This window comes from Phalacrocorax carbo, chromosome 6 (genome assembly GCF_963921805.1).
Source record: "Phalacrocorax carbo chromosome 6, bPhaCar2.1, whole genome shotgun sequence".
In the NCBI taxonomy this organism is placed as follows: Eukaryota; Metazoa; Chordata; class Aves; order Suliformes; family Phalacrocoracidae; genus Phalacrocorax; species Phalacrocorax carbo.
Genome location: NC_087518.1, coordinates 20,919,987 through 20,936,462, shown reverse-complemented (window position 1 = coordinate 20,936,462; position 16,476 = coordinate 20,919,987). Strand labels below are relative to the sequence as shown.

Here is a 16,476-nt window from a genome sequence, read left to right as displayed (position 1 = left end):
CTGCCTGCACCCTGACTCTGGGCAGGGGCAGGCAGGGCGTTTTTGCAATGAGGGTCAATGCTTCCAAGCTCATCCTGCAGCTTTTATTACCAACCCCCCACTTAGGGTAAGGAGCAGAGGAGAGTGGGACAGGCATCTTTGGCCTCAGCATCCTCCCCCTCGCATACATAGGTCAGCTCCAGCTCCCGCTGCTGTGGTTCCCCAGTATCCTTCAGGTTCTCCAATAACCTGTAGCAGGGAAAGGAGGTTTGGGGGATGCTGACTTGTCCTGCAGCCTGGCTGGGCACCCCAGGGGGACCCCCCCTGGGGCGCCCAGCCAGGCTGGAGGGATGCAGGGGCCAGTAGTGAGGGGCCGGGCAGGGGTCCCACCATGGGAAGTGCTGCCGGCAGGATGTTTATCCGGCAGCTGGCTAGGAGCTGCACTGCAGCTGGAGTGGCTTAGGATGGAGGGAGAAGGGTCTGGCAGCCCCCCTGGGGCAGGATTGGGCCCCAGAGCTGGAGACTTACCTCTGCACCTGCTGTTGGGTCCGTGTCTCTTCATCCTCCTCGCTGTCATAGAGCATGGTGTGGCCACTCAGAGGCATGGTCACAGTCCAGCACTGTGTCCTCTGCAAAAGGTGGGTGTCAGGGTGCAGCCCTGCACCCCACTAGGGTGACCTGGCTGGGTGCTGCCCGCACTGGGCTCACCTGCATCCAGTCCAGCACCTCCTGCACTGTCATCTCCTGCCCATCTGCGCCGACTGCCTGCATCTCCAGCCAGTCCCAGCAGCTCCACTCCTGCCCACTGTACTGCAAGTGGGAGTCTGGTGTACCAGCTGGCACTGGCACCCCACAGCCTGGCTGCCCAGCCCCATAGGGCAGGGGTTGGGGTACAGCAGGGCAGGCAAAGGGACCAGTCTGAGGGCAGGGGGACAGGGTGGTGGTCTGGGGCAATGGGGGGCACAACCAACCCCCCTGGCACTGCTGGGTCGAGGGGGCAATAGGAGCACCACCATCCCTCCACCTGGCAGCACCAGGGGCCAGGGACAGTGGGGTGCACCTCTGTCCCCCCAGCACTACAGGGGCCTGGGTTGGCGCAGCCCTGGGCCAGGACGGGTGCACAAAGGGCCACTGAAGCACTGCCCAGCCCCACACAATCGCCTCTTCTCACACCCGTGGCCCCATGACCCAAGCTCTGCGACCCTCGCTCTGGCCCGAGGGGGCCAGCAAGGTGCCAACCTTGGAGCCAAGCGCTGGATACAGCCCTCTGCCATCTGGCACTGCTATCTGCCCTCGCTGCAGGCAGCGCCAGCCGCTGCACAGCTGGCCCTGCTCAGGAAGGGGCATTTGCACCTGGCTGCTCTCTCCTCCTGCCTTCTGCTGCCTCCATTTATCTCACTGGAGTGGAAAGGGCTTAACCCCATCCTTACCAGTGCAGCACAGACCCAGGTGATTGCCCGGCGCAGAGGGAATGGCATTGCCTGTCCCCCCGGCTGAGGCGGCCCCCCAAGGTGGGCTCCCCAGGCCCCTGCAGGACTGCAGGGCGTGTCAAGCAGGCCTGTGGGACATGTGCTCCCACCATGGCCAATCAGCCAGGCAGACCCTTGCCATGGGACATGGAGGTGCAGGGCACTGCTGTGGGAATCAGAGGACACAGCCAGCCCCAGCAGTGTCCTCCACCCAGGGACAGTGCCAAGCTGGGGGCACCACAGCCAAGATGGTACAGGTCTGGGCAGCCAGGTGTGGGTGTGGGGCACAAGGAGGCCATGGGCAGCCAGGAAGCCTGAAGCAGAACTGGAGCTGGCGCAAGGCAGTGGAGGCGCTTCCCTCCCCCTCTTCCTGTCCCTGGCCCTGGGCCCCCCGGGCCAATCTGGTTCCAATCGGCGCTTCCTGCCGTGCCGGAAGGGCTGCCTTGGATGCCATAAACCCCCAGACAAAGGGGCCTCTATCGCCCAGACGGTCCCAATCTGGGCCTGCCCCCGCCCCCGATCTCCCTCCCTGGCAGAGCTGCTGGTCTGGCCCCCCGCTGCCGGGACCCCCAGCCCTACTCCCCCCAGGCAGGCCTCCGCGGCCCAGTGCCAGCTGCTCTCTGGCTGATGCAGCTGGTTTCCAGAAGCCAGATGTATGTGGCTGCTGCAGCTCCCCGCCCTCTGGTTGCAGGGCTCACTGTGGGGCCCACCATGGGGTGGCAGGGCTGCCTCAGCCCCACAGGCGCCCCAGAGCATCCCGGTTGGGCCTGAAGCTGGGATGAGCAGGACAGCGGTGGTGGCTTGGTGCCAGGGGGCGGCTGCAGGACAGAGCTGGTTCCTCGCTGCCTGGCAGCACCCCTGGCCCAGCACAACACCTGGAACCATTTCCAGAGCCCCATAGCCAGGGCTGCCCCTCGTGCATGGCCACCTCCTTGCTCCTGGGTCTCCCCTGACACCACCTCACAGTGGCTGCCACTGGGAGCTGGGGCACCCCAAGACTCCTGGGAGTCCTCCACCTGCCCTGCCCCAGGGGAGAAGGTCCTACCCAGTAGGTGGGGAGTGGCAGGGGCTGGATGCAGAGCAGCAGGCAGTCGGACAGGCAGAGGTTGCTGTTGCGGTAGCAGCTGGGGTCCTGGCACCCCCATACCAGCTTGTAGACCTCCAGGCATGCCAGCCCAGCCACAGCTGCCGTGGTGGTGATGATGGCAGGCATGATCCGCCTGGCAATCCGCTTGCTCTGAGAACAGGAGGGGTGTCACCAGTTGCCCTGCACAGGACAGGGACCCCTGACCCCATGGGCTGACCCCTCACCATCAGCCAGTTGGCAGGGGGGATGCTGTAGTTCTCTGCATGCAGGTTGGATACTGCCGTGATGAAGTCCATGTCGATGTTGTTGGCCTGTAAGGAAGAGTGTGGGGACATCAGCAGCCTGTGAAGACTAGCAGCCGCCAACCCCCGAATCTGAGCAGGGCTGCCTGCCCAGCTCCAGGTACCTTCTCAAAGTGGATGGGCTCCATCAGGGGCATTTGCACCTCCTTACCCCCTACCAGCTCCTGTCTCCGCTCCACCAGGTCCTGGGTGAGCTCTGCCAGCCGCCTGTGGTCTGGGGGCACAGGGACCCCTGGGGTGGTACACCTGCACAGTGGTGCACTATGGTGCCCCCCTCTCCGTCTGGGTCATCCTGGTGGCTGGGGTGTGGACAAGCAGCACTGCAGCCCCACTGCCACCATGCTGGACCCAGGGATGTCCCCCAGGGGACCCTAGGGGCATGGGGAGCTCACCTGCAGGCACCTGCACTTCCTCCTGCTCCTCGGCGAGGAGGATCTGGATCCCCTCCTGGGGCACGAAGGGCAGCAGGACTATGCTGCGGAGGATGGTCTGCGCAGCTGCCCGGTCACTGCACGGTGGCACCTTGTGTGTTTGGGCAAAGAGGTGGGCAGCAGCCAGCATGTACTCCAGGTGGGTGTCCTGTGGGGTGAGAGCGCCTGGGCAGCTAGGGTGGTCCATGAGCCCACATGGCCAAAGGCTGCCCGCTTTGCCCGAAGGTAGAGTTGGAGGTGCCTCTTCTCCTCCTCCTGTGGCAGAGCGTGCGTGAGCTGTCTCCAGCAGTGCCCTGGCCAACTGGGGGACAGGGACAGACAAGGGACAGACCCAGCCAGGATCTGGCAGCCCTGGAGAGGCTGTGGTGGATGGAGCACAACTACAGTCTGGCACCCACCCTACCCCTGGCACAGGCTCGGCTCTCCCCCCACCCACACTGTCCCCAGCGGGAGGCCCCACATCTCTCCCCTGAACTCCCCGTCAGGGTCAAATGTCAGTGGATGGGGACAGCTCCTGTCTGCTGCCCAGAAGAGGACACCGGGGCTTGTTTCCTGGCATAGAGCAAAGACAGGCTGTCAGGCCTGGGGACACTGTCCCCCTGGCTGCATCAGTGTGGTCAGCAGAGGTGAGGGGGTGGCTGGCAGAGGGGAAAGGATGCTGAGCTCACATGCTCCGGGGGAAAGGTGTACAGCAGCTGGACGATGGCATCATGGTAGCAGCTCTGCCAGTGCTGGCGGGCCCAGCGCACGCAGTCCCGCCAGTCCTGTGGCCGCTCCCACAGGGTGCCCCGCACTTGCTCTAGGACCTCCAGGGCCTTCCCCACTGGCAGCTGCTCCAGGAAAGCCGGGTCTCTGCAAAATCAGATGCCACTGCTGCTAGCCCAGGAGCAATCCCGTGGGACACCCCAGGTGGGATGCGGTCATCTCTCCCCTCTCCCCAGCCCCAGCAGCTGTGGGCAGCACCCCAGCAGGGCTGGCAGCTGCTCTCCTGGCACCGTTCTCCCAAGCCCACTCACTCCATGAACCAGTTGACACACTCTTCAGGTAGCTGGAAGAGCCCCTCAAACTCACCACAGGCCCACTGTGGAGGGGGGAGTGGGGGTTGAGGACTGGGATGCCCCCCTCATGCCCCTTGGGACCACCAGCCCAAGTCCAGGGGGAGGTAGAGGCTGTGCTGGGGCCGGGGCCAGCAGCAGAGCTCAGGCTGCCAGCAGGAAGCAGCTGGGGCCATATCCTGCCTGTGGTCCGCTGCTGGGCCATGGCCAGAGGGGGAAACAGGAAAGGAAGGCAAAGGTGCCAGGGCTTCCTCACTGGGTGCCAGGGCTGGCATGGCACAGCCTACCTGCAGCATGTGCTGGACAGTGTGGGGGAAGTACCACAGGGTGCAGAGAGGGAAGGTGCCAGTGCCATCCCCAGGGGAGCCGGCTGGCTCCAGTGGGTTAGTCAGGTGGGGCACCATTGTCAGCACATTCCCCCGCAGCCCCTCCATGCCCAAGTCCAGCAGTGGTGTGAGGGACCGGAGGCAGCGGCTCTCCAAGTAGGTGCCTGTGGGGAGCCAGGTATGCTGGGGAGCTGGTAGGCACATCTAGGGGCTCAGCTCCTTTCCCCATCCTGGAACTCACGGGCCTCCAGTGTGTCCAGGGCACTGGCGATGCCATCCAGGCGCCGGAAGAAGTTGTTCCCATAGAATGGCTCAGTGGCAGGTCTCACCTGGTTCTGGTGAGCTGTCACCCTGATGCTGGGGTTCATGCGCTGCACAGCTGCTGCAGCCACCACTGACTTTGGCTTCTACCAGGGCAGAGAGGGGGTGGGCAGCTGTCCCCCGCCCCACGGCCCTTCGTGGGGAGCTTGGCCCAAACCTCGCAGCATCTTACCGATATATCTGCCAAGCGGTAGAGGAACTGCCGATGGAGATTGGAGAGGGCGATGGTGTCCATATCAGTGACGATGAGGTCCCCACCCGGCCCCGCTGCCAGCCCCATCATGGCAAAGTTTTTCAGCAGCTTACAGCCAATGGCACCTGCTCCAACCTGCCAGGGCAGAGCCACTGCAGCTCCCTGCATGCTGGCCGGCTGCTCTGCAGCCTCTCCTGGCACAGAGGCACCCGCCCTGGCTCACCACCAAGTACTTCTGGCAGCCCAGCTTCTCCTGGAAGGCAGCCCCAAAGACAGCAATCTGGCCATTGTAGCGAGAGCCCCTCTGCTGGGACAGAGGAGCTATGTGAGCACAGGTGCCCATGGCACCCCTAGCACCCAGGAGAGGGTCAACATGCATTCTCACTGGGGCACAGTCCTCCTCCATCAGCTGCGCAGCCCCCTCTGGCACGAGGCACTCCAGGGCATCAAAGTACAACCGCTGGTCCAGGGGGACGAACTTCCTGGTGACGGCCTGGGGCAAACAGGGCCCTGTCAGCTTGGTGGCCAGCTGGGTCCCCCTGTATCCCACCCCAGGCCTGCTGCCTGTCGTCCCCAGTTGGGCAGCAAGTGCCCTCTCGTGGTCACCAAACGCCACCAGACAGCAGTGCAGAGCATGACCAGCAGGACCCCAGGGCTCGGGATCGCTGTCCTGTTCACCTTCAGCACCTCCTGGGCTGCCAGGGCCCCGACGATGGCGGCCATGGGGCATAGGTCCCCCGCGCTCACGCTGGCGAAGGCTCGCACAACATCCTCGTCCAGGGGACCCCACTGTGCCCCCAGGCTCCATGCCAGCTCCAGCATCCACTTGGTGTCTGCCTGTGGGCAGAGGTACAAGGGCAGTCTCGGGCAGGGTGATGGGGGACTGGGGAGGCCAGGCAGGGGCAGGATGGGGACTCACTGGTGCCCTGGGCTGGGGCAGGCATCCCCGCTCCCCACAGAAAGCATGCAGGGCCTGGAAGGCAGCATGCAGGCTGCGGCTACGTGGCAGCTCCTCAGGACTTGCCACCTGGATTTGGGGGTCTTCCAGTGCCTGGTGCAGAGGCTCCTGCTGGCACAGTGCCAAGGCTCAAATAAGCACTTCCCTGGGGCTGGGGCATGGCATGGTGGTGCCCCAGCCCACACGGCAGCACTGCAGGGCTGAGGGGGGACTTACGTAGGAGTGCACCTGGGGCAGCTGAACCTGCGAGACTGGGCCCCCATGGCAGTAAGGTGAGAAGGAGCTGGTGTCGCCAATCTCCAGCCTGAAAGCATCTGGGGATGAGAGAGGGACAGACATCACAGTCACTGCCAAGGACCCAGCAAGTTCACTGACCATGGGCCAGGGCAGCCAGGACCCCCTCGGCAGCTCACCCAGCACATGCACAGGGACAGGCGGCCGTTCAGCTCCGTCATCCCCTCCGCACCAGATAATGTCACCAGGTCACCATCGCAGAAGAGGTGGCTGCGGCTGCCCTCTGCCCCTATGCATGTCACCACACCCGGGTTGCCCTAAGGAGGGGAAGGGACGTGAGGATGGGGGACTGGACCCAGATGGCATAAAGCCACCAGGGGAAGCAGCAGCGTTTCGGGGAAGCCTGCCCTCCTACCTGGGAGATGTGCTGCACGACAGCGCACACTGGGTCCCCTTCTGCTGGGTCGTCAGTGATGAAGTGCTCCCCAAAGTCACAGAACATCTGTCTGGAGAGGACTGATCGGGTTTTGCCAGAGGAGCCACCTCACCAAGCTGCCTGAGCACTGCCAGGTCCTTCCTGGGCTGAGCAGCACTGCCAGAGGGACGGGGACATACGCTGCACGGATGGGCTGGGGGTGCTGGGGACAAAGTGAGCCTCGGGGAGACCATGCAGCAGATACCCCTTACCCTGCCAGCCCCTTGGTGTTGGCCACAATGAAGCAGATGCCCTGGGCATGGCAGAAGTCCCCGACGCGGAGCTGCTCCTCCAGTGAGGACTCGGTCAGCACCACCACCTGCACTGGGGCCATCAGCAGGTGCCACTATCCCAGTGGGCCCCAGGATGCAGGGGCACAGACTCACCTGGAAGGAGGCGAGGAAGGCCTCCGACAGCTCCCCGGTGTGGGCCACAACTGCCACGTGGGGGTTCAGCTCAGCCAGGACCTGCTGGGATGCCTTGGCATGGTTCTGGCCTACATTACTCTCCCCCAGGAGGAACTGTGGGGTGGACACATTGCAAGGCACCCAACAGGTTTGGGGTGCTGCCCGCCACAGTGGGGTGCTCCACACAGCTGTGGCTGCACTGTTGCGGGGCCCCTCTGCTAAGTACCATACACATGGCATAGGACACACCGTGGCCCCACCCATAACAATGAGGGGCACCCTGGGCCATACCCATGACAGGGACCTCCCATTCCACACTCCTTACCAGAGCTTCCAATCTGTACTTGCTACTGGGAGCCCCCCACCCTGTATCCATACCTGCAACAGGGATCCCCCAGCCCCACCCACACCCATAGTGGTACTGGGACCCCCACCCATACCTATACGCATTACCGGGACCCTGTCTGTATCCACACCCATCATGGCGACCCTCATCCATACCTGTAGCCATTACAGGGACCCTCACCGATGCCTGTACCCATTACGGGGACCCCCGCCCATACCCGTGGCCCGGCCCCCCACCTGGCCCCGCCGGTACCTGCTGGGCGCATTCGGCGGTGCAGACGACGCCACGATCGTGCAGGACGACACGCCCGGTCCCCACCAGCACCAGCGTCGCCGCCACCTGTGCTCCCATCCCGCGGAGGCCTGACACCAGCACGGTCGCCCCACCCAGCCGCGGCGCACCACCACCCAGCACGTACCTGCGCGGCAGGGGCAGTCAGCAGGGACCCTCCACTCCCCGGCCCCGGCCCCCTCACGCACAGCTGCCGTGAGTACCACCTCTCCCCGCCGCCGCCCGCCATGGCGGCCTCCCGCATCGCCGAGGCCCCGCCCCCCGGAGGGCCCCGCCCCCCGGAGGGCCCCGCCCCCCTAGAGGGCCCCGCCCCCCTAGAGGGCCCCGCCCCCCTAGAGGGCCCGCCCCGCGGCCGGCACAGCCCCGCCCCGCGGCCAGCACAGCCATGTCGGCGGCGGTGGCGGCTAGCTGGCAGGCGCCGTGGCGGGCGCTGGGAGCCCTGGGCCGGGAGCTGGCGGCCGAGTGGGCGGCGCAGGACGTTCGGGCCGCCCTTTGTCAGCTCCTGCTGCTCTGGCTGGGCCTCAGCCTGCTGGGCGTCTGCCTGGCCTGGCGCGCTTACGGTGGGGCGGTGGCCGCGCTCTGCTACCGTACGGGACCCGCCGCCCGTCGACCTCCCGGAACCGGCGCCGGCCTCGGCCTGAGCACCGGCACCACCTCCGGGTCCGCCCGGCCCCGCGCGCACTCCCTCTCCCCCGCCAGCCCGGCCGGCCGGAACGGCGGTGCCGAGAGGCACTACCCGCCCCGGTGAGTCCCCACCGCTACCGACCCTGCAACGGCTTCCCCGGGCCCTGCCTCCCCCGCCGCCGCCCCTCCGGCTGCACCCCCGCCCCGGGCCCGGCCCAGTACGTCCCCGCAACCGCCCTTCTGGCTGTGCCTCCGGACCAGTACAGCCCCAGCATGTGCCCCGCCTCCCCGATCCGGTATGTCCCAGAGAGTATCCTCCTGGTTACACCACTGGATCAGTGTCCTCCCAGTGAGCACCCCCTCCCCAGCTGCACCCCTGAACCAGTACGCCCCAGTAAGTGCTCTCCAGTCTGTGCCCCAGGACCAGTACACCCCAGTAAGTACCCTCCCATTTTGCCCTGGGACCAGTACAGCTCAGTGAACATCTTCCTAGCTGTGGCCCCAGACCAGTATGCCCCAATAAGTGCAGCCCCAGCCCTGCCCACCTCACACAGGCAGGTGGGTTCCCTCCCCCCCATGCCACGGTGCCATGCTGTGGTTCCACCCTGGCCCCATTCATGCTGTCCCTCTTTTGCAGAGAGGGCCCAGCTGCGGAGCCAGTGAAGACACACCGGGAGTGAGGAGCACTGAGACCCACAGGGCACTGCCCGCACCATTAAAGCGCTGTGCCCTACCTGCCGCCTCTTGCTTTGGCACCTGCTACTGTCACTGGAGAGGAAGCCAGGAGAGTGGGGCAGGGGCATTTATTGGGGCTGGGGTGCTGTGCCTGCGGTGGTGCTGGCCTCACTTGGCCATGTAGTACTGGGTGGGCACGAAGGGCATCTTGGTGACAAGGGCTGGGTGCTGCTTCTTCCGCACCTCAACGGTGAGAGCGGTGCCAGCCCGGCTGTGTGCTGCCTCTACGTAGGCCATGGCAATGTTCTTGCCCAGGGAGGGTGAAGGGCAGCCGCTGGTCACCGTGCCTGGGGACGTGAGGACACAGGGAGGTGAGTGGGAACTGGCAGCCCCAGCCCCCTCCCCTGCCATGGGTGCAGCTTGGGGCTGTGCCCACGCCAGCCCCGCTGCTCCCACCTACCCACAGGTGTGCCCTCAGGGCCCAGGATGGCCATGTGGGGCCGGACGGGGGGTCCCACTGATGTCAGCCCCACACGCTTCCGCTTCGGCTTCTCTTTCACTTGTGCCATGATGATAGCCGCGCCGGGGAAGTCCATAGCTGTGCGCCGGCGCTTCCCTGCAGGGCAGAAATGGGTGAGGGTTGGCAATGCCTACCTGATCCCCTTACCCCCTTGGGGACGTGGGGATGCCTCGCCCCTCTGCCTGCCCTGAGGAGGAGGTGGGAAGGGACGTGGCCCTGAAGTACCCAAGGTCCACAGCAGCCCAGCCTCAGCAGGCGTGGTGGTCTCATCAATGTCATTGCCGTAGAGGCAGAGCCCAGCCTCCAGGCGCAGGCTATCCCTGGCCGCCAGCCCCGCCAGCCACACCTCGGAGACACCCAGCAGCTGCTCGGCCAGTTCCACTGCCCGCCCCGCAGGCACCGAGATCTGTGTGGGGGACACAGGCAGAGGCAGGGTCACTCGGGCACAGCCTTCCCCTCTCTTGGTACCATGGCAGGGGGGGTGCCAACACAGCTCCTGGGGTACCTCCACGCCATCCTCGCCAGTGTAGCCACAGCGTGTGACCCGGCAGCCTGGCACGCTGAAAACTGTTGTGGTGATGCTATTCATGAAAGAGAGCTTTGCCAGGTCGTCTGGCAGCCCCGCCTGCAGCACCCGTGCCATGGAGGGACCTGCGGGGAGGGCAGTGACATGCACAGGGCAAAGACCCAGAGGAGGGTGCAGTCCGGCACCTGCTGAGGGTGAGACCCCAGCATGGTGACACTTGGTGCCAGCCCGTGTGGGACTCCCGCTACCTTGCAGAGCCAGCAACGCATTGTCCAACACCTCCAGGTGGATGTCACCGCCAGCGGCCTGCAGCTCTGCTGCTCTGCCCTGCCAGGGTGACAGTGGGCCACTAGCACAGGGGATAGGCTGGTGCCCAGCACTGCATGGGGCTGTGGCCACCTCACCCCACGCAACCACAGACATCACCAAAAGGTGGGAAGACTCATTCCCACCGCGTGTCCCCACCTCCCTCAGGGCTCGTGCAGCCCCGTACCCTCATGATGTCCAAGTCCTTGTCAGCGCAGCCAGCATTGGACACCACGTAGAGGTGATCTTCCAACGTGTTGGTGACAATGAGGTCGTCCACAATGCCGCCCTTCTCGTTGGTAAGCAGCGTCAGGGTGCCCTGCGGGATGTAGAGCCTTGGGAGCACTGGGAGGCTGCGCGTCCCCCCGCCCACCTGGGCTGTCCCTGGGGACCTCTGACCCCACCAGATGCCTGGTGTCCCTAGGGTTCTCCATACCTGCCCCGGCTTCAGCTCAGCGATGTCCCCCACCACCAGGCTCTCTATGAACCTGATGCGGTCCCGGCCGTACACTCGAGTCTGGAAGAGGCCGGGGGGGGTGTAAGGTGGTGTGGGTCCCTCCCACATCCCCATCCCGCCCCGGCTACCTGTGGCATGTGGGAGACGTCGAAGAGGGAGCAGCAGCGGCGGGTGTGCAAGTGGGACTGGAGGTGGCCCTGCCCGTAGTACAGCGGCAGGCTCCAGCCGGCGAACGGCACCATCCGCCCCCCGTGGGACCGGTGCAGGGCGTCCAGCGGCGTCCGCTTCAGCCCCCCCTCCTCGGCCTCGGATCCCCCGGGCCGCTGCCCCCCGGTCCCGCTCAGCGGCACCGAGCCCGGGGGGCGGCGGGGCAGCGCGGCGCGGCAGCCGGCCCGCAGCATCTTCCCTCCTCCCTGGCACGGCCCGACCCCGGGGCGCCTGGGACATGGAGTCCGCCCGGCCCCCGCGCCGCCCCGCCCCCCGGCCCCGCCTCCCCCGGCAGGGATGCTGGGTCCGGGTCCTGCCCCGGCACGGCTATCTCTCGCCCCTCCACCAAAAGAGACAGGCAGGCACAGACAGGACCAAGGTAGCAGCTTTTAGTCGTGACCGAGGCTCTCCCCGCCGCCCGCCCGGCACCTCCTCGGCCCTCCGAGCGCAGTGGGCGCCGGCCCCAGCACGCCCTTGGCGGCGGGGTCCTCGCCCTGCAGGCAGGGCCGGGGCCACTCACCAGGGCAGAGGGAGGGCTGGGGAGCTGGGCTCTGCCCACACCAGGGAGCAGCAGCACGGGATGGCCCGAGAGCAAACCCATGGTAGCTGGAGGGCACCCGGGTGGGAGAGGCTCACGGGGGGCTCCGGGGCAGCAGCGCTGCCCAACTTCTGCCAGCCAGCACAGGAAGAATTAGGGAAGGGGCACGGGGAGGGCCTGGAAACCTGCCGGGCCACAGTGACAAAGGCCAGTGCGGGAGCACAGGAGTTTGCTTGGGCCCTGGGAGTGCAGAGGAGCCGGACCCCTCTGGCCGCCACCAGCAGGGCTCATGTGTAGGAAAGCAGGTTGATATCATAGCAGCCATCCACCTGGAAAAGAGAGCAACTGTTGGTCCCTGCACAGCTCTGCTGTGCCAACCCACCCCAAACCCCCACCCCATCCTGCCAGGAGCAGCCCCTCCAGGAGGGCTCCCCCAGCCATGTAGTGAGGCCAGAACCCCTGCAAGCAGGGTGTTGGGACTCACGTCGAAGCGCCCGATGCGGGCAGCTGCCTGGCGAGCCCGGATCACCTCTGTCAGCACCCACATTTGCTGGACCTCCGTCGACACCTTCTCTGGGTCGGGGAGCTCCTGGAAAGAAGTGGGCACAATGCTGTGGAGCGGGGGTGGCCCAGGTGGGCTGGATTGCCTCAGGCTTAGGTAGCAGCGTGGCCAGCTGGCTATGCCCCCAGGGAGCCAGGCGCTATCGTGACAGTACTTACGCTCCTGACCTGCTGGTGGTTTTCCAACGCAGGGTGAGCAGGGCTACACTCTAAGAAAACAGCTGCGGAAATGGGTGACCCTGAGCCCCAGCACCGAAAGCCCATCTCTGCTGGCAGGCATCCAGGGTGAGGACAGAAAGCAGATCACTGGCTAATGATTAAAAACCTAATCGCACAGTCCAGAGTTTCCCAACAGCCTCCCCCAGCAGTGCTCCCCAGGCCTGGCAACAGAAACCCCACTGCACGTGTTGGTTCCCCTGGGGACCTTCAGCCAGGTGGGACTCACAGCCTCAACAGCAGCTCTCCAGGCCAAGGCAAAGCTCTGTGCCGCTTCTTCCCTGCCCAGCCCAGCCCATGGTGCCAGGCCGCTGGTGGGTGCCTCATCATGGTGCTGGGAGCAGCCAAGCCCAGAGCAACCCCCAGCACCTCCCCCAGACCACCCCTTGCCAAGGGGGGCACAAAGCAAGTGATCAGCAAGGGACTGGGGTGTCTTCCCCAGCCTGCCGGACAGCTGGGCACAGACCAGAGCTCCCACACCTGCCAGGGCTGGCAGAAGCCTTGCTGCTGCCATGGTGGTGTGAGCTCCCTAGCACCAAAGCCCAGTGGCAGAACGGCCCCAGGGGTGCGCACACTGCTCCTGGCCCAGCCTGCGCCTACAGGCAACGCCAGGGGCTGATTCAGCAGGTTTCCGTGGGTGAGCCAGCTGCCTGCCCCTGCCATGCTCTGCCTGGACTTTGCTCACCAAAGGCTACTGGCCGGGAAGATGTGGCTCACAAACTGTAAACATGTGCCATGGCTATGACCTCCTGCTGCCCACGTGCTGCCCCGGTGCTCCGCAGGGCGCACCCTCTGCAAAGTGCCAGGAACCAGGCAGGCCACCCCATCCCCACGCATCCCACTGGCCGGCTGAGCCATGCTGCGCACCCACCACTCCCACAGGGACATTCTGTCCCCAGACTAGAGGGTGGGTAGACTTAAGTGTCACCTCAAATCACATATCCCTGTAGAGATAATTTTCTTCTGAATGCTGCAAGCTACTTCCAGCACAAGGTAGGGCATGTCAGGGCTCCACAGCTATTCCTGGTGGGAGCCTGGAGCCAATGGGACAGGGACGGGGCCAACAGCCTCACAAGTGATGTTCGTACCTGTGGCTGGCAGCCCACCCAGGTCCCTCCTTCCCCCTGATACTTCAGGAGGGACTACTCACTCCATGCAGGCTGGCTGGCTGCTCCGGAGGGGTCAGCTGGGAGAGCCAGGAGGGGAAATCCTTCTGGGGGCTCTGAAATAGATCCAGAGGGTCACACAAGGGGTGTCCCCAGTCCCACCTCCATCCCTCACTCCATGCAGCATGCTGCAGTTTGGAGCCTGCCTGTATTTATATTGGTATAAATATCGCTTTACCATTATTAAAGGGAATTTTATGTTTAGGGTGGCTGTTTGCAGCTCATAATTTGTTGCAGCCACCTCCAGCTATGTCCCGCTGCTCAGACAAACATCCACCTCCAAAACAGGCAAGGCTGGGGCTGGCTGGAACAGTCCCTCCCCCAACCCCCACTGCACAAAGGGACCGAGTGCCCCAGTGAAGGACAAGGAGTCAGACCCACACCCCTGTGTCCTCTGGCAGGATCCTGAAGCCCCAGAGCTGTGGGGAGCAATACCAGGTGCAGGGCTGGGGACAGGGGCCTGTCCTGGATCCCCTGCCTGCACCTGGCAGGGAGGGCAGCATTGGCACCCGCTCACCTTCCGTCCAGGGGGGAAAATCTGCAGCTCCTCAATGGTGAAGTGGAGCCAGACTGGGGAGGGCTGCCGCAGGATGAACCGCACCACCGTCACCTGGTCCACATCGCACAGCATCTGAAGGGGTAAGGATGGGGGGAGCTGTCACTGCCGGGGGTACAGCAGGGGCTGGCTGGGCAGCAATGCTCTGGGCACCTTTTGGAATTTGCTCCAAAAAACCCCAACCTGCCACAGATGGCAGGGGTCCGAGGGAAATATCACCTGGTGGCGTCGGAGGGAGAAGTAGTCCTGGGAGCCCTCCTCAGTGTGCGGGCAGGGCATCAGGCAGTAGTCCCGCAGGCAGGTCACCCAGCGGCGGGAGCCGGCGGGGCCGAGGCGTTGCACCCGCACGCTCAGGAAGGCTGTGTAGAAGTTCCTGAAGACGATCTCCTGCACCTGCGGGACCAGCGGCCTCACACCCCGCGTCGCACACACGCTAGAATTCCCCTCCCACACCGGCACCGGCATCTTCCCCGCAGTACCGCTACCAGCACTGCCACTCCTCCCCCCTATATACCGGGACTGGCACCGGCACCCCACCCGCACAACGGGACCGCCACCAGCATCCTGCCCAACCCCGGCAGGCAGCGGCATTCTCCGATACCGGCTTAACCCGCCCCCTTAGTACCAGCTCCACATCCCCTCCCCACACCGGGCCGGGCCGCACTCCACTCACATCGGCGGCGGCGCCTCGGGGGAAGCGGAGGTCGATGATGGCGACGCCGGGCCGCGCCGGCTCGGCCCCCCCGCCCAACTGTATGGTGGCGGCAGGGCGGAGGGCGCAAGGCAGCGGGCAGCGGCCGGGCCCCGCGGGCGGCCCCGGCGCTCCCGACATGGCGGCACAGCGCGGCCGCCCTTCCTGGGCGGTGCCGGGGGGGAGGCGGGGCCGTGCGTCACTCGCCGCGCCGACCGGAAAGGGGAACCCCGCTTCAGCCGCTAGGGGGCGTGGCCCTCCCGCGCAGGTGGCGGGGCTCTCCCCGAGCCCGCCCGGTGCCCTCGCCGCGGCGCTGGCAGAGGCAGGGCTGTAGTAAAGCACACCGTTTATTGACTCCATACGTTCCTTTACACAACGCAGAAACCGCCCCCGCGATGCTGAAATGGGGATGGGGGGACCACCTCCGGTCGCCCCCCAGTTCCCTCAGGGCCAGCACCAAGGCGCTTGGGGGAGCCCCCCAGTAGCGGCACAGGGCTGTCACCCACCCAGCCCAGCAGCCTACCATCCCCTGAGGGAGGGTGGTGGCATGGCTGGCTGCACTTTGAGAAACCCCCTCCCCACTGCACGAGGGTTGTTTTTCCTCCCCCCAAATAAACACTCAGGGAAAACACAAAGTAAATCCATGCTTAAAATTATTTAGCGCAAAGGAGAGAAAAATAGGATCTATAAAGTGAAGGAACAGGCAGCTGAGGGGCAGGAGTGGGGCAGTGGCAGCCCCCCCATGGCTCAGACAAGCTTAGCCTGAACAGGGTGGTAGGGGCTGGAGAGCTGGCACTTGCAAGCTAAGCTCATACAAACTGCTGGCAGCAGTACACTGGTTTTTAAGTCTTTTTTTTAATAAAACAATTTGAGGCTGTATAAAAAATTTAGTAAAAAATTAGATTTGAGAGTTCACTGATTTTTTTTGACTATTAACTATTCCTGGCACTTTTAAAAAAAATTTTTATCTTTTCCAACAGCATCTGGAGGTGTGCAGCCCAGAGCCAGGGGCTGGCAAGACCATTTTGGCACTGCTCTCAAGGAGTCATCAGGGCAAAAAGACAGCCCCACGCTATGGAGGAAACACCCTACTGTCACCAAAACACCTCGCAGGGAGGGGTTTTGCTTAAGAGAAGACCACCCCAACTCTGGCACTCACCAGGCAGTGGAGGAGCTGTCTGGGCATGGGGCCTGGCTCACCCTCCCATGAGCCCCCCCGCACAGTACTGCACCCTGAGGTGCAGGCAGCTGCCCCCACGCTCAGCCAAAGTTACCCCCAGCCAGTCTGACTCAACTGATGACTATTTTATGATGCATGAGAAAAATAGGATTTCTTTGATTAAAAAAAAAAAACCACTAACAAAAGAATCAAGCCCCGAACCAAGAAGCTGATCCCCCCGCAAGGAGGACGAGGCTGGCTGTCCTCAAGAGCCACCACTAACCATCCCTGAATCGCCTTTGGAGCTTGCCTGCAGCACAGCACTGCTCTCCTGCTCCCCAAAACTACACATCCCAGTTTAGGTAAACAGCAGAATAAATGTGAAAACTTAAAACATCGA

At 64.4% G+C, this 16,476-nt stretch overlaps 4 protein-coding genes and 1 long non-coding RNA gene across 11 annotated transcripts; 2 read left to right on the top strand and 3 right to left on the bottom strand.

Annotated features, from left to right (window-relative positions):
* Positions 1-61: 61 nt before the first annotated feature.
* On the bottom strand, positions 62-9,335 carry UBA7 (ubiquitin like modifier activating enzyme 7). Its single transcript, XM_064454175.1, is given in 25 exon segments — positions 62-228; positions 508-608; positions 688-789; positions 2,494-2,685; positions 2,760-2,846; positions 2,942-3,051; positions 3,230-3,441; positions 3,744-3,820; positions 3,937-4,120; positions 4,285-4,349; positions 4,611-4,813; positions 4,891-5,056; positions 5,143-5,298; positions 5,387-5,467; positions 5,549-5,656; positions 5,842-6,000; positions 6,083-6,229; positions 6,338-6,435; positions 6,535-6,558; positions 6,561-6,672; positions 6,771-6,861; positions 7,043-7,149; positions 7,217-7,351; positions 7,836-8,001; positions 9,255-9,335. Coding segments are annotated over 25 exon segments (3,057 nt in total). The 5' UTR covers positions 9,302-9,335; the 3' UTR covers positions 62-101.
* On the top strand, positions 8,242-9,231 carry TCTA (T cell leukemia translocation altered). Its single transcript, XM_064454174.1, has 2 exons — positions 8,242-8,618; positions 9,136-9,231. The coding sequence occupies exons 1-2, from the start codon at positions 8,260-8,262 to the stop codon at positions 9,176-9,178; spliced, it is 402 nt and encodes a 133-aa protein (XP_064310244.1). The 5' UTR covers positions 8,242-8,259; the 3' UTR covers positions 9,179-9,231.
* Positions 9,285-11,427, bottom strand: AMT (aminomethyltransferase). 2 transcript variants are annotated; one of them, XM_064454166.1, is made up of 8 exons: positions 11,111-11,427; positions 10,962-11,042; positions 10,713-10,844; positions 10,468-10,546; positions 10,199-10,344; positions 9,880-10,099; positions 9,634-9,789; positions 9,285-9,520 (listed from the first exon to the last, which is right to left on the bottom strand). In XM_064454166.1, exons 1-8 carry the CDS (start codon positions 11,381-11,383, stop codon positions 9,342-9,344), a joined length of 1,266 nt encoding a protein of 421 aa, XP_064310236.1. In that variant the 5' UTR covers positions 11,384-11,427; the 3' UTR covers positions 9,285-9,341. The 2 variants fall into 2 exon arrangements, with proteins under 2 accessions (XP_064310236.1, XP_064310237.1); XM_064454167.1 differs by having other exon boundaries at positions 9,919-10,099.
* Positions 11,428-11,563: 136 nt separating this feature from the next.
* NICN1 (nicolin 1, tubulin polyglutamylase complex subunit) lies at positions 11,564-15,101 on the bottom strand. Of its 6 annotated transcripts, none has more exons than XM_064454168.1 (6): positions 14,900-15,099; positions 14,446-14,619; positions 14,188-14,301; positions 13,655-13,726; positions 12,212-12,316; positions 11,564-12,056 (listed from the first exon to the last, which is right to left on the bottom strand). In XM_064454168.1, exons 1-6 carry the CDS (start codon positions 15,056-15,058, stop codon positions 12,015-12,017), a joined length of 666 nt encoding a protein of 221 aa, XP_064310238.1. In that variant the 5' UTR covers positions 15,059-15,099; the 3' UTR covers positions 11,564-12,014. The 6 variants fall into 6 exon arrangements, 5 of the variants coding, with proteins under 5 accessions (XP_064310238.1, XP_064310241.1, XP_064310239.1 ...); XR_010373350.1 differs by lacking the exon at positions 11,564-12,056 and adding an exon at positions 12,448-12,554 and having other exon boundaries at positions 14,900-15,101; XM_064454169.1 differs by lacking the exon at positions 11,564-12,056 and adding an exon at positions 12,448-12,598 and having other exon boundaries at positions 14,900-15,101.
* Positions 14,219-16,476, top strand: LOC135313870 (uncharacterized). The gene is made up of 2 exons (XR_010373351.1): positions 14,219-14,309; positions 15,898-16,476. It is a non-coding gene; the product is annotated as an uncharacterized LOC135313870 (long non-coding RNA).

Coding starts and splice junctions, on each gene's coding strand:
- TCTA (XM_064454174.1), top strand. CDS start 8,260: ATGTCGGCGGCGGTGGCGGCTAGCTGGCAGGCGCCGTGGCGGGCGCTG. Junction 8,619..9,135: donor GAGAGGCACTACCCGCCCCG/GTGAGTCCCCAC, acceptor CCTCTTTTGCAG/AGAGGGCCCAGCTGCGGAGC.
- AMT (XM_064454166.1), bottom strand. CDS start 11,383: ATGCTGCGGGCCGGCTGCCGCGCCGCGCTGCCCCGCCGCCCCCCGGGC. Junction 10,845..10,961: donor CTGAGCTGAAGCCGGGGCAG/GTATGGAGAACC, acceptor TACATCCCGCAG/GGCACCCTGACGCTGCTTAC. Junction 9,521..9,633: donor CCCTGAGGGCACACCTGTGG/GTAGGTGGGAGC, acceptor TCACGTCCCCAG/GCACGGTGACCAGCGGCTGC.
- NICN1 (XM_064454168.1), bottom strand. CDS start 15,058: ATGTCGGGAGCGCCGGGGCCGCCCGCGGGGCCCGGCCGCTGCCCGCTG. Junction 14,302..14,445: donor TCTCCCTCCGACGCCACCAG/GTGATATTTCCC, acceptor TTACCCCTTCAG/ATGCTGTGCGATGTGGACCA. Junction 12,057..12,211: donor CCCGCATCGGGCGCTTCGAC/GTGAGTCCCAAC, acceptor TCTCTTTTCCAG/GTGGATGGCTGCTATGATAT.